Source organism: Talpa europaea (assembly GCF_964194135.1).
Source record: "Talpa europaea genome assembly, chromosome: 12".
In the NCBI taxonomy this organism is placed as follows: Eukaryota; Metazoa; Chordata; class Mammalia; order Eulipotyphla; family Talpidae; genus Talpa; species Talpa europaea.
Genome location: NC_140079.1, coordinates 913,766 through 927,807, shown reverse-complemented (window position 1 = coordinate 927,807; position 14,042 = coordinate 913,766). Strand labels below are relative to the sequence as shown.

At 69.8% G+C, this 14,042-nt stretch overlaps 1 protein-coding gene across 1 annotated transcript; it reads right to left on the bottom strand.

The window, feature by feature from the left end:
- Positions 1-3,684: 3,684 nt before the first annotated feature.
- Positions 3,685-10,218, bottom strand: GPR83 (G protein-coupled receptor 83; the record flags this gene model as incomplete). The annotated part of the gene is made up of 4 exons (XM_084248514.1): positions 9,819-10,218; positions 7,561-7,686; positions 5,427-5,560; positions 3,685-4,309 (listed from the first exon to the last, which is right to left on the bottom strand). The coding sequence occupies exons 1-4, from the start codon at positions 10,182-10,184 to the stop codon at positions 3,685-3,687; spliced, it is 1,251 nt and encodes a 416-aa protein (XP_084104640.1). The 5' UTR covers positions 10,185-10,218.
- Between the last annotated feature and the right edge of the window lie 3,824 nt (positions 10,219-14,042).

Below are 14,042 nucleotides of genomic sequence, written 5' to 3'. Positions count from 1 at the left end.
CGGGCCGGACGCGTTTAAAACTTTGTCTCCCCCTTTTCTCCCCGAGCTGTGCATTTCCTCATCTCCCCTCCCTTGTCAATAAACCTTTTATGAACCTTCCGCGTGCGCCTGCCGTGGAGCATCGGTAAGTGCTTTCAAGCGCGCGGGTGAGGACCCAGTCAGGCACCCCGCGTTGTATCGGGGTTGCTCTACAACAAAAGCACCATTAAAAAAGAGGCCACGAAGCCCCGGGACACCCGGGCCTGCTGAGCGACTGGGCGCCGCGGGCCTCCGCGGGGAGTGCGGCAGGACCCGACACACACCAACCGCCAGGAAGCGTGAGCGGGAGAGCTGGACCCACCGGCCGTCAGCGCGGAGCCCCGAGGACGCGGCCGGCACCCCCAGAGGCGAGCAGGGCGGACCATCCACGCAGGGCGGGAGCCCCCGTCCGGCCCTGCCGGCTCCAGTCTCCCCAGGGGCTTCCAGAGCGCGGCGGAGGCAGGAGCCGGGAGGTCTCCGCAGAGTCCCCGGCTGCTTGGAAAGCAAACAACGCGCTGTCAAGCGCTGAATCAAAGAAGAAACCCAATGGGCCCTCAGCCACGATTTCAACGGAAAGAGAATCAAACAAGGCATCCGAACCCCGAGAAGCCACAGAGGGCACCCCCGCCGGACACGGCCGGAGCCTCTTGCCCTCCTCCGAGAAATCCTGCCCTTTCTCCACGTCCCAAGAGAAGCAGCGAGTCTCGAGGCAGCGGCTGCAGCTTCCCCTTGAAGAAGCGTTGACGGCCGGATCCAACCGTGGGGAGGGAAACACGGACCTGGGCGGAGCTCAGCGAAGGGGCGGCGGGAAAGCCAGACAGAGAGCTCGGCTCGCCCCCCCCCCTCCCCCGGGAGGGAGAGACCCGGCCCGGCTGCGGCTTTTACAAATTGCCCCAAACTTGGTGACTGCAAACTGCACCACGGGACCCCGAAGAAAGGGAGGCTCAGCAGGGGGCGGGGGGCAGCTGGAAGCGGCCAGGGGGCGCCTGGGGGGCGCCTGGGGAGGCCTCCCAGCCCTGCCTGGCCCCTCCTGCCCCCGTCCTGTGGGTCCCCCAGAAGGTGCCTTAGACTTGGGGGAAGCTTCCGGGCCTCAGCGGCCCAGCTTTGGGCCAACGCTGTTTGGCGGGACACTGACCCACGAGGGGACGGGCGGCCGGGGTCCCGGGGACCTGTTTCAGCTGCTCTTTGTTGCACACGATGGTGGCCAAGTCCCTGCTGTTACAGGCCTCGCAGCCTTTCTGCGGCGGCCAGCAGAACCCGTGGAGAGCAGGCAGATTTGGGGTCGGGGTGCTCCTCCCCTGCCCGCTACCACCACCCACCCCCAGTGTCTGGCTCAGAAGCCAGGTGCGGGGGAGCTGGTGCCCCGGCCGGGTCCCGGCGGGACGCGCTCAGTCAGGCCCACGGCAGACGCGCGGCTGGACGCGGGGGGGCGCCTCCCGTACGCCGCAGGCTCCGCGGGGGCGGGGGGCTCTGGACCGCACAGCACTTTGAACCCACTGCCCCACCAGGAGCCGGGGCCCTGCGCCTGCCCGCCGGCCCGGCCCCGGCCGCCAGCACCCCCGCCCCACCTGAGACAGGCCCGAGCCTGCCGCCTCCCGCTGAGGCTGAGCCCCAAACACACGCGCAGCCGCGAGCGCCCCCAGACGGGCAACGGGCAGGAGAGGAGCAGCTGCAGGACAAGCTGGGCCCGGGGAGCAGCACCCCCGAGAGGACACAGCCCCGGCGCCTCACACGCGGCACCTGGGTGCTTCTGCCAGCCGCCTCGTCTGCGCCGCCCTTGAAAGGGGCGCCGTGCGGGGTGCTGAGGAGACCCAGCCCTGCCCGGCCCAGGCGGCTCCCCGCCCTCCAGGCTGCCGCGGGTGAGAGGAGGGGTGCAGGCAGGGGCGGGGCGGGGCTCTCGGGGTGGGAGGCCCCTGGCACCCCAGCCCCAGCCCTGGCTTCCCCCCGCAGCCGTGCAGAGGCCACAGCGGCCACCGGCGCCTGCGAGCCCCCCATGTTCCTTCCACACCCCCCGCAGCTCAGCGCCCTGCTCGCGGCCTCTGCTCTGCGCAGCCGAGCTTCTCATCTGAAGCCCAGCTCCGGCTCCGGGCGCTGGCCCGGTAATGAGCGCAGCGAGGGCTCCGCCCAGCTGCCCCCGCAGCAGGGGACCCCAACCCCCAGGGGCCACCCCCCAACCCGGGAAGGGCCCCGCTGCCTGGGGGAGCCGCCCTTGCCTGCTCCTGAGCCAGCAGGGGGCAGACGGGGCTGGCCACAGCACCAGGCAGTCCCCCTGGGGGGCACCGCGGCGGGGGCAGCCGCTCCCCTGCCCCTGGGTCTCCCGGCGGCACCATCACGGCCCTGGCGCAGGCCACACGCGCACCTGGGCTTTATTGACAGTCACGTTCACAGCAGCCCGGAGACCCGCGCGCCACACGCCACGGCCACGAAGCAGGCTGCGTGCGAGGACGGTGGGGCGGACGGGGCTGGGCGGGGCGGCCGGCCCGGGGGCGGGGGCGGCTCCAGGCGCTGGGCCCTTCCAGACGGCCTCAGCGCGGGGCAGCGGGACGCCCCCCCCAGGCCGCCGTTCCAGAGGGGGCCGGCTGCCCATCTCCGCTGGCCCACGCGAGTCTGCAGCGCGGAGGGGGCCTGGGCGACCCCTGGGAGCCCCGACCTCAGCCCCGCACGGAGCCGTCTGGCCTGAAGGCCCCGGGCCCCCGGCCCTGTTCCGCTGGGCCGCTGCCTGCCTTCCCCGCTGAGAGGACGGCTTCAGAACTGCCAGCCACCCGCGCCGGCCAGCGTCAGCAGGAAGGCGTGAACCCCAAGGTTCCCGAGAGGGGAGCGGAGGACGCCACCAAGGTTGGGGCCAACAGCGAGAGCCCCCCAGGCTCCTCTGCTTCCCACGCGGCCCCTGAGCACCGCCCCCGCCCCCACCCCGGCTTTCAGGCCCACCCGGTGCTGAGGTGCGAGCACCCAGGGCGGCCAGCGCTCTGCCCCGTCCTGCCCCGCACCTGTAGTCCCCGCTCACTGGGGACCAGCCCCGGCCAGCCATGTCCTCCAGCCCGGCGGGAGGAGCCTCGTGGCTCCGCGAGGGTGAAGAGCGCCTCGTCCGGGCAACGGGGGCGGGGGACGCGGTCACGCCCGCATGTGGACAGCTGCCCATCTCCAGCAGGGCTCGCCTGGCTGCGGGAGGGGCCTGCTGCCGGGTCGTCCGCGCCCCGAGTCCGGCCGACCACCACGGGGAGGCGCGCCAGCAACGGCGTGAGAGCCCAGGCGCAGACGAGGGTGTCCTGACAGCTGGGGATGGAGGCGGGGGCGGGGGGCTCTTCCCGGGTGTGCTTCCCTGAAAGCCTGGCGCTGTCCCCGTGCTCAGGAGCCTCGCTCTGCTGGGAGGACCCGACGTCTGCACACCCAGGCCCTGGCCAGGGATGTCCGGAGGAGGCCGGAGACGGCGCGGGCTGGGCGGGCTCCCATGCGCGCGGCCTCCTCAGCACGGAGCCCCTGACACTCAGTCTGGCTGCAGCCCCTTTAGGGGGGCACGGCGGCAGGCTGGGGACAGGGCAGCTGCCGGGGTGGGGGTGACCGTGCACCCACCAGGGCTGCTCTGTCCCAGGCCCGCACCCTCGGGGGCCCTCACGGGAGCTGGGGCGGCCTTTCTGTCCCCACACCTGGCTCCGCTGGACGCAGCCCCTAGTCCATGGTCACGACCGGCTCCACGGCTGACAAGTCCGTCTTCCCGGACTGGGCGTGGGCTGCGGGCAGGAGCTGGTCGGCCAGCGGGGCCCCGCGGCTGCGGCTCTTCTCGGGCCAGGCCACCCTGAAGGAGGGGCCGGGGGCGGGCGGCGGCTCCCTGCAGGGGCTGGGCGGCCTCTGGCACACGCTCAGCAGCGCCTTGAGCTCCCCCCGGAAGCTCTCGTTGAGCCAGCAGTAGATGAAGGGGTTGTAGCAGGTGCTGCTCATGGCGAGCCAGTGGAAGGCGAAGTAGAGGGCGTTGTTGGTGCGGATGGCCCGGCTGGACAGCAGCAGGACGTAGCAGTTGAGGGGGAACCAGCAGAGGGCGAAGAGCACCACCACCAGCACCAGCATCTTGACGGTGGTCTTCCTCCTGCGCCGCAGGGCCAGGTACTGCGCCGTGGTCACGTCGCCGATGGCGTTGCACAGCCACAGCTTCTTGGCCACCCGGGCGTAGGCCACGGAGATGACCAGCAGGGGCAGGAGGTAGAGCAGGACGAAGGTGGCCAGGTCCAGGTACTTCCGGAAGAGGTCGGCGGGCTCGGGGAAGTCGGGCAGGCACAGGGAGCGGACGACGTCCTCGCTGGCAGGGACGGGGGGGGGGGGTGAGTGCGCGCTCCAGCCCGGCCTCCCTGGGCTCCCGCCGCGTGTTCTCCAGCTGCCGCCCGCGTTTCGGGCCCGGCCCCGCTGGGAGCTCTATGAGGACACGGAATACAGCCGGGCCCTGCGCCCCCAGCCCGTGGCTTCCCCAACCCCAGGCAGAGCCCCGATCAGCAGCAGCTGGAGAACGTGCAGGCCCTGGCGAGCTGGTCTGAGCGCGAACTCGTCCCCGGGGGATCTGGGAGGCTCCCCTGGGCGAGCGACTGTGCCCATCCCAGGTGGCCGCGGGGTGGCGCAGGGGTGGCCCGAGGCTGAGTGGCCCACGGACACACCTTCGGCTGCTCAGAGCCGTGTGTATTCTCCAGGGCGCCCCCAGTGCCCCTCAAGCTCGCTGGGGACCCCACACGGTGTGCTGCCTGGGTGACATGTGCTGTGGCCACGAGCGGGGGCGGCTCTCTGCGTCTGTTGGCAGGAAGGACGGGTCTCCCGTGCGCGGAGGCAGGCAGGGGCCTGACCCATCCCACAGCCTGGCGCTGCTAAGGGACCCTGAGTGGTCAGGGCATCCAGGGTGTGTGAGACAGGGCATCTGCGCAGGACACGCCGCCGCGCCTCCGGGCACCCGGGTCCTCTACCAGCCAAGAACGTGAGGCTCCTGGCCCCGCCCTGCCGTGAGGGTCAGTGGCACCCGCGGCCCGGCTGCCTTGGACGCCGGCAGCTCTCACCCTACAGAGCCACGGGGGAGTTGCCTTGAAGGCGACTGTGGCACACGGAGGGCTCCATGCTCAAAACCCAGTGCAGCCCTGAGAGACTCTCCCGCCGAGACCCAGCAGCGCTCTGCGTGGGGAGGCCGGGTCTGGGGAGACCCTCGCCAGCAGCACTGCAGGCACGTCCAGGTGGTCCAGTCTCGGCTGCACGAGCACGTGCCGTGGGGACAAGTCGCTGCCGCGACCTTGCAGACCAACTGGACAGAGGACAAGGAGGGCGCCGAGGCTCTCACAGATGGAACGCAGGTGCACTGCGGGCGCCCGAGGCCGAGTGGCTGGGCGGTGTGGGGCAGGGACCACCCGGGGCCCCGAGACCAGGCTCCCGGCTCAGCTCACCTGTACTTGAAGGTAAACAGCTTCTGGCAGATGGCGTGAGGCAGCGAGAAGAACGTGGCCATGGCCCAGATGACCGCCACGCAGACGAGGCCCTTCGTGATGGAGATGCGGGGCCGCAGCGGGTGCATGATGACCTGGAAGACAGGCCCCGGGCCCGGCCGGAGCGCGGGGGAGGCGGGCGCAGGAGGGTAAGGCAGGCGGGTCCTCCCCGTGCACACTGGCCCCGGGGCGCGCCAGCAGCTGAGGGCCCAGCCACGGCCCACCCCCGCCCACGCCAGCGTCTGTTGGTCCCAGGGGGCCCTTCCTGCTTAGGAAGCCGCCGAGATGCTGCACTGCACCAGCCCCCACACCTGCGATGCAGCCGCGGGGAGGCTCTGGGCTGCAGGCCCCGCGGCACGGCTGCAGCATGTCAATCAGGCCGCCTCGCCTGCACGGAGGGCGGGCACCTCACAGCCTCCTCCTGTGTGAACTAGGGTCATTATTTCTGGGACAGGCCTTCGGGACAGCAGAGTGCAGCGTGGGGGGCAGAGGTCCTGAGAGCCCAGGACCCTCCCGGGACACAAGGGCTCCCTGGCTGCTCCCGGACTGTGTCTCTGCAGGTGGGAGGCAGAGACTGGGCTCTGGAAGCAGGTGCTCCGCTCTGGACAAGCCGCTGCAGGGAAAGCGACGTAATCAGGCTTCTGAGCTCTGGCCTCCGCGGCCATCACCTGCGGCCTCGGTGGCGCTGATGCGGGTGCCCGATGGCGGACACCTGGAGGTGGGTGGACGTGCGTGAGTGTGCACGCCTGAGCCTGAGCCTGAGCCTGAGGCCCTAGGGCGGCGGCGCTCAGAGATGGACAGTGGCGACCAGAGGGTGAGGGGCTAAAGAAGAGGCAAGGCCACGAGCGAGCCCAGAGAAAGCGCTCTGGTTGCCTCCCGAGCCTCCCTGCTGCCCGCCTTGTGCCTGGCCTCCCCACTACAGCCGTCTGCGCCCCTCCTGTGCCTCCTTTGTTCGGATGCTGAGAGAGGGGAAGCCTGGGTCGGAGGTGCCGCACGTCACTCAGAACCCCGCTGCTGGGGACAGGCCCTCGCCTGGCACACGTCACAGCCCCCATCGCCACGGGCAAACTCCTGCCGTTCCCCAGACCCGCTCTGCCCAGGGTCAGCTCTGTTAGCTGGTAAATGGGGGTCAGCCCTGCCTGGGAGAAGCAGCCCAGGGCCCCTCGTGTTGAAGTGGGGGGAAGTTAAGGAAGGCAGGAAACACCTGCAGGCCGACTGCACTCTGCACCAAGGCACCGCGGCCTCAGTGTCCCAGTGGAGGCCTTTCAGGGTAAAGAAGCCCCATGTGTGTGAGTCCAGGGCACCCCAGATGCATGTGTCTCCCCTGAACATCCCCATTATGGTATCATCCAGACCTGCTCTGGCTGGAGACCTGACAGTGCCTGCCCACCTTCCTCCTGCTGCTCCCTCGCCTTGGTCCTCAGTGCTCCCCTGGGAGCTGCTCAGAATAAATTCTTCTCTCTTTTCCGCGAATGACCATGGCCTTGTGGGAGCCCCGGGGTCTTCCCAGAGTAGGAGGCCTGGTGACCAGCGGCGTGACCCAGCGACCATGGTGGAGGTAGGCCCCTGCGCGCTGCCCCTAGCTTCAACAGCTGCCTGAGTGCCTGGGCAGCACGGGCTGGCCCCAAGGGTGCTGGCCTTTCCAGAAGGACACCCTCCAGCACATCCACCCTGAGCCCACACGTACACCTCCTCCAAGTGTGCCGTGTACCCTGCCCCAATTGGGCCCCCACCAGGGCCAGGGAACCAGTGCCCCAAACAAGATGCTGGGCTCCAGCCCCAGTAGCTGCCACACGCTGCACCTCTGACTTTCCAGGCGCCCCCCGCAAACACACACGGTAAATTCCCAGACAAATGCCGGGGTGAGTCTTCAGGGGCTCAAACGGAGAACGGTTTCGGCACCCTGGACAGAGGCCGGCCCGGCGGCTCCAGCACCCTGGACAGCGTCCGGCACGGAGGCTTCAGCACCACGGACAGCGGCCGACCCCCGGTCCGCGCGAGCGGACCCTCCGCTCACTGCCCGCGGCCTGCAGCAGGCCCCGCCGGCGCCCCGCCCAGGGAAGGCCAAGGCGGAGGGGAGGGCGGGAGGCCTCACCTGGTGGCGGTCCACAGCGATGGCCGTCAGGGTCAGCGCCGAGACGTGCAGGGAGCAGTACTGGGCGAAGCGGCTGACGTGGCACATGGCCTTCCCAAACACCCAGGTGCTGTTCACAAAGCGGACCTGCGGGCGACCCGCAGGGCTCAGGAGACCGTGAGGCTCGGCCCCATCTCTCCCCACCTGCGCCGTCTGGGGAGACCCCAGAGGCCTCCTTCAGCCTCACCCTCTCCCCTCGGCGCCGCCAACGGGGCCACATGTGCTTGTGCCCAGCAGGACGTGTTTGCCGCGACTCAGCTCACGGCCCTGATCTGCCGTGGCAGCGCCTGGAGGTGCCGGCAGCGTGGGGGGCTGTAGAGGCAACTTCCCGTGGCTGGTATTTTCAAGCTGTGCGGCCTTGGGCAAGCTGCGTAAACGCTCTGAACCTGTTTTCTCAATTGTGAAAGAAACAACGGCTTAAAAACCCCGGCCTTGTAGGCTTATTGTAAAGATTACATTTTTTAAAGTATCCAGAGGGTGAAATACGTCTGGCAGGTTGCTGGAGATATTACTGGAAATGGAGTAGCTATTTTCATGCAAATAAAAGTCATTTGTGGCCAGTGGGATTTCAGTCTAACGGGGGAGAGACACTGAAAAGTCACAACATGGCGTGTGGGTGGCGCTGGCACCTGTGGGTGCTGGGGAGGCCCAGAGAGGCGAGGGCAGGGCCAGGGTGGGAGGCAGAGAAGCCAGGCCTGGGGGCAGTGTGGCCGAGCGCAGCCCCAGCCGAGCCCCCATCACGGGGCTCTGCCCCCTGCCCGCTGCTGTCCCGGCCCCTCCCCCGTGGCTGGCCCCTTGGAAGCGCTGACAACTTCGGCTGCTCTGGACTGTCATGAAGCGGGGGCTGGGCTCTTGGCACCGTGAGGCGTCCTCTAGGGCGGGGGTCGCCATGCTCCCTGCAGCCCGGGGCTGGGGCCCTCCTCACCGCCCGCCCGTGTCTGCTCCTGAGCATCAGACGCCACGTCTTCCGGCTCCGCGCCGAGTGGCCGGGCCAAGGTTAGGAAGGAGGCGGGGCGGGGCGGGGCGCCGGAGAGGCCTCCAGGGCTGCAAGGCGGCAGAGCAGTGTTTGGGGCCCTGTGCCCGAGCCTGGAGCTTCCTGCACATCCCAGAACCGTCTGGACGGGCGCTGGGGGAGAGAGGCACCGTGGCATGGAGCCATGAGGCCCAGCGTGGGTCAAACACGCCCCACTCCCCACTGCCCCGGGGGCTTGGCGGGCAGACCTCTGGGCATGAGGGATTCCCATCCTGGCCGTGGCCACCAGCGAGGGCCCGCGCAAGGGACGGCCTCTCGGGGACCCGGATGCTGCAAGAAGTGAGTGACGCTCCCGGGAGGAAGGACAACGGGGCGTTTTGAAGGTGAGGGGACAGGTGCGCACCAGGGAGCTGGGGGGCTGCACCCCTCCTTCTGAGTGTGTGTGCGCGAGTGTGTGCGAGAGTGTGCGAGTGTGCGCGAGAGTGTGCGCAAGGAGGCCCGAGACAGACACTGCACTGGGACTCAAACAACGAGGTTAGTCCATAAATTGAAGAAATGCAACCCAGAGGCAGCCACGGGAGCAGCTGTCACTGCGAGCTGAGTCAGCCCTCGGGGGCCCAGGCCCCGGCGCACCCACCGTCCCGTCCAGAGGGACAGGAACCAGCACCACGGCCCCTCCTGAGACGGAGGTCCCACCGCCCCGGCCTGCCCAGCCCGCGTCACACATCTAGCCCCCGGCCCCGGCGCAGGGGGGCAGGACCAGGACGGGGTGGAGAGGCGCCGAAGGGCCCATCCGGCAGGAACGCTTGGCGTGCCAGCTGCGGCGCGGGGGCGGGGGGGGGGGCTGCACTTGAGCCGCGGCCGCCTCCACTGGCGTCTCAAGGGCTCCCACTTCCTGCTCCATGTGCAAGAGCCCCGTCCAGAGCCACTTCCCTGCACCCTGGCCCCGGGCCGCGCCCAGAGCCGGGCAGGGGGGAGCGGAGAGGCAGGATCACAGAAAAACAAACCTCTGGGGCCAGGGGTGGGGGGCTGGGGGGGTGTCGGGATGGGGGGAGACCCAGACACAGGCAGACACAGGCTGTCGGGCTGTCGGGAGGCCTGGGGCCGAAACCCAGAGGGCAGAGTGGAGACCGGAGGGCTCCGGGCTGGGCGGAGCGGGAAGGGCCCGAGGCGGGGCAGAGGGGGGAGGAGGCGGGCCGCGGGGGGGGGGGGGGGCGGGGCGGGAGGGGGCAGGGCAGGGGCTCACCAGGGTGAAGGGCGTGTTGAGCAGGGTGATGAGGATGTCGGCCACGGCCAGGTTGACGATGAAGAGGCTGGTGGCCGAGTGCAGGCGCCGGCTCTTGCCGATGACATGACAGACCAGCGCGTTGCCGAAGACGGAGCAGACGATGATGAGGGCGTAGGCCACGGTCAGCAGCGCCTTCACCGCGGGGTTCTGGGACTCGGCCCCGTAGCGCCGCCGGCCCACGAAGTTCTGCCAGTCGGAGAAGGTGTAGTTGCTCCAGAAGAAGTGCGAGCCGTTGGGCAGGGAGGGCGCCTCCCGCGCCCCCTCGGGGTGCTCGGCCGCCCGCGCCAGGGGCCCGAGCAAGAGCAGCGCCAGGGGCAGGAGCATCTTGCAGCGCCCTGCGGGGCCACGCGGCGAGCAGCACGGGGAGCGGGGAGCGGGGAGCGGGCGCATAGAGGGGGGGCGGGTGGCAGCCGGGCGCGGGGCTCGGCCGAGGGCGGGAGGGGCTCGGGAGGGAGGCGCCGCCGTCAGGAGGACCCGCACTCGCCAGCGGCTCCGGCCCGGTCTCCGCACTTTTATGCCCCCGCTCCCGGCTGCCCGCCCGCGCCTCCGCCTATCGGGCCGCGGCGTCTCTGGCGGCGCCCGTGACGCGCGGCTCCGCAGCCAGCCCAGCCCAGCCCGGGCCGCCCAGAAGCCCTCGGCTCCGCATGCGGGTCCGCACGGGGCCGCTGGGTCAGGGCTTGGCCCCTGGTCTCGCAGGGGGCGCGGGCAGGGCCAGACCCCGCCGGGCCGGCGGGGCAGGAAGTGGGTTCTGGGGGGCGCTCGGCTGCTGGGGCCACGTGCAGACCGGCTGCGGTGCCGGGGCAGTTCCGTTTGCAAAGACCTAAGGCGGGGACTCGGCTCCCCCGGGAAGCTTCAAAGCAGGAAACTGCTGGCAGGAGCCGGACCCAGGAGCCCAGGAGCCGGGCCGCGGCCTGGGGCACTGAGCTCTCCCCGCAGGCGACTGCGACTGCCCATCCTCTGTCGGGGCCGCCCAGCCCTCCAGGAAACCTTCAGGTCCGCTCACCCCCCCACCCCGGAGTTCTCTCCCGGGACCCCTGCCCGCCCCACACAGCCAGTCCCTGTCTCGCTGGGCAATCCTGGACTCACGAAACCTTTGTGGCCTGGTGGGAAGCTCTGCGCCCCGTGGGGTTTCTGGAGGCTGGCGGGGGTGGGGGGAGCCTCCACACTGCTCTCTGGAGGCAGGTGCCGGTCCCCAGCAGCCGCCTCTCACCTTGGGGACAGGGAACCCCAACGCCAGCCGCCCGCAGCCTGCGCCAGCCCCTCTGCTCAGCGCTCCCTTCCGAGGGGGAGGGCCTGGGGGCGCGTCTGCCTGGGCGGGGGGAGGGCACGGGGGTGCATCTGTCCAGCAGGCAAACTCGCCGAGCGTGTAAGCCCCGTCCGCGTGCCGACTCCGGGCAGATCCTGCCTCCCGTGGAATGAGCTGTACCTGCTGGTCCCGCCGCTGGCGGCAGCTCAAAGGAGGGCTTCCTCCCCGGGCCTGAGGGGCCCTCGGCCCCCGCAGCGCAGAGCCTAGACGGGCTTCGGGGTGCCCGGAGCCCTGCAGCAGGGCCCTACCTCTCGGCCCAAGCGCTGCGGTTGCCTCGCTGCTGTCTGCTCCTCCGCCTGTGCTTCTGCGGCACTTTGCTGCCCCTCAGGCCCCGAGAAGGGAGGCGGTCGGCAGGATGTCCAGCCGTCGGGCTCACGCTGGCCTTACAGGGGGCGATGGCTTGTTTTTTAAACGGCACCAAATAAAATCCCGCTACAGACGTTTCCAGACAGCTCTCGGGGCCTGAGCGCAGCCCCACAGGGCGGAAGGCAGCGGCGCTCTGGAAAACGCTCTCGTGAGCGGGCTTGGGAATCCGCACCGCAGACTCCTGGCGCCGGGCGCGGAAACAATGGTTCTGTCCCCGCATCATCTCGCGCTCGCCTCTGTGGCGCGGGGCTCGTGATGAGGACAGATCCCAGCAACCACGGCTGCAGTCACGCCGCAGCGCAGCGGGCGGGCGCGGGGTCCGTGGCAGACGCCGCCCGCGGGGAGCCGCCAGGGCTTGGTGCGCGCCCGCGTGACCCGGTGGCGGGCTCCGGGCCGGGCGCTGTGGAGAGCCACGGGCTCCCGAAGCCCCACTGCCAGGCAGGCGGCCCCTGGACACCCCACGGGCGGCCGTGGTCCGACCTGGCGCAGCACCCACCCCGCCCGCGCCCTTCCGGGCTCTCCCCACACAGGACTGAGGCTGCACCTGGGCCTGGCTCAGCTCCCCAGACCCACGACCTTGACCGACCTTGACCGCCACAGACACCACGGCCCTCAGTGGGGGGCCCCTCCCTCCCCGGTGAGGAGAACGGGCTACAGCCACGACCCGCCGGCAACACCAGCGTTTCCGTCTGGTCTCCTGGGGTCACTGAAGGGAAATCTTGTCCGTGTTGTGTCCGAGAGCATTTTCCACATTACTGACATTTTCTTCAAGTTTCTTTTCAGTGGCTGCCAGTTTTGTCCCATGGAAAACCACGGCACGGCGGGGTCCTCGCTGCAGCAGCGCGGCCTTCCACAGAAATCACTTTCCAGGGGGAAACGCGCGTGGGGGGTCAGCAAGCTTCCGTGCACCCGTCACAGCCTCAGCCCGTTTCCTCCCCCACACCACGGCTGGGGAGCAAATCAGAGCCACCGTACCACTGACTCTGCACAGACTGTGTGTGCACACACCCCTCGCTCACCCCCCCAGACACACGCACCCCACGCTCACCCCCCCAGACACACGCACCCCTCGCTCACCCCCCAAACACACGCACCCCTCGCTCACCCCCCCAGACACACGCACCCCTCGCTCACCCCCCAAACACACGCACCCCTCGCTCACCCCCCGACACACACACCCACGCTCACCCCCCAAACACATGCACCCCTCGCTCACCCCCCAAACACACACACCCCTCGCTCACCCCCCCAGACACACCCACGCTCACCCCCCAAACACACGCACCCCACGCTCACACAGCCCACTGCCCAGAGCCAGTGAGGGCAGAGGCCGGCGGCAGACTCAGCACACACACTCGCTCGCGAGGACAGTGAAACTGCTGGAAACGCGTTCTTCGGCGTCATTAATCCTCAGAGCGAGGGAGACTTGCGCCCCGGGGGAACGCGCCGTCTGCCCGCAGTCTGGTGACAGCAGCGCACGGCCATCGTGGAAGGGCCTGGCCCGCGTCCACCGCCGCGCGGCCCCGTCCTGCCGGCTGACCGCAGCCGCCTGAGGCGCAGGGCCCGCAGAGCTGCTCCCGTGGGCTGGCTCCGCAGCCCCCCGCCTCCCCCCCCATGCAGGGGCGACGCCCCCTCCGTGCCAGGCTGGCTCTGACGCCCTCACCGTGCGGAGGCCGGCGCCCCGGGAGGAGGCGGCGAGCAGGAGCGCGCTCCCCGGGGGCCCCCGGGCCATCGAAGGCAGAAGGAGCTTAAGGAACCAGGACGCAAAGCGGCGGGCAACAGCAGGCCCGGCCCTCTGCCACGGAGGCCCGAGGGGGAGGAAAACGGATCATGAGAGCAACACGGAGACAAACACTGATGGGTAAAGCTCAAGCGTCCGCAGCCCCGGGAGCTCGCCGACCCTCCGGCCCGCGTGGCAGACGGGGTGCCCGGCCCGAGGCCGCTCTGCGAGGCGCCGCCCTCTCCGCGCCTGGACGCGGGGCGGCTCCAGCGACAACCCGGGAGGCGCTGCGGGTGCTGCCGCAGGGGACCCAGTGAGCTCGCGGGGAGGGCTGGCGGGCGCGAGGGGCGGCGGGGCCTCCAGGCTGGGAGGACACAGAGCCGGGCCGGGCTCTGGGAGGAGACAGACGCGCAACCGCGAGCGGCACACCCCAGGCCGCGCCTCACGCCTACGGGCCGAGGTGGAAAGGCAGAGGAAGCTGAGAGAGCACGAGCCATCCCCGGCAGCCGGGGGAGGAGGACTAAGTCCAGATGGCAAGAAAGGCAGTAATTTGACATTAAAAATAGACCAGAGCACAACAAAAATAAGGGGAAGCTGCCTACACGCACACGCCAGCGCAAGTCACAGGCTGAAAACAAGCTCCGCGGGCTAGCGCTGCAGACAAGGGCCGATGCCCCCAGTGTCACGTGTCCTTGCGGGGAAGGAAGAGGTGCAAAAACCCGAGAAAGATGGAGCAAACACATGAACAAAATACAGCAAAAATGATATAAAATGGCCCAAGTTGCTTGTA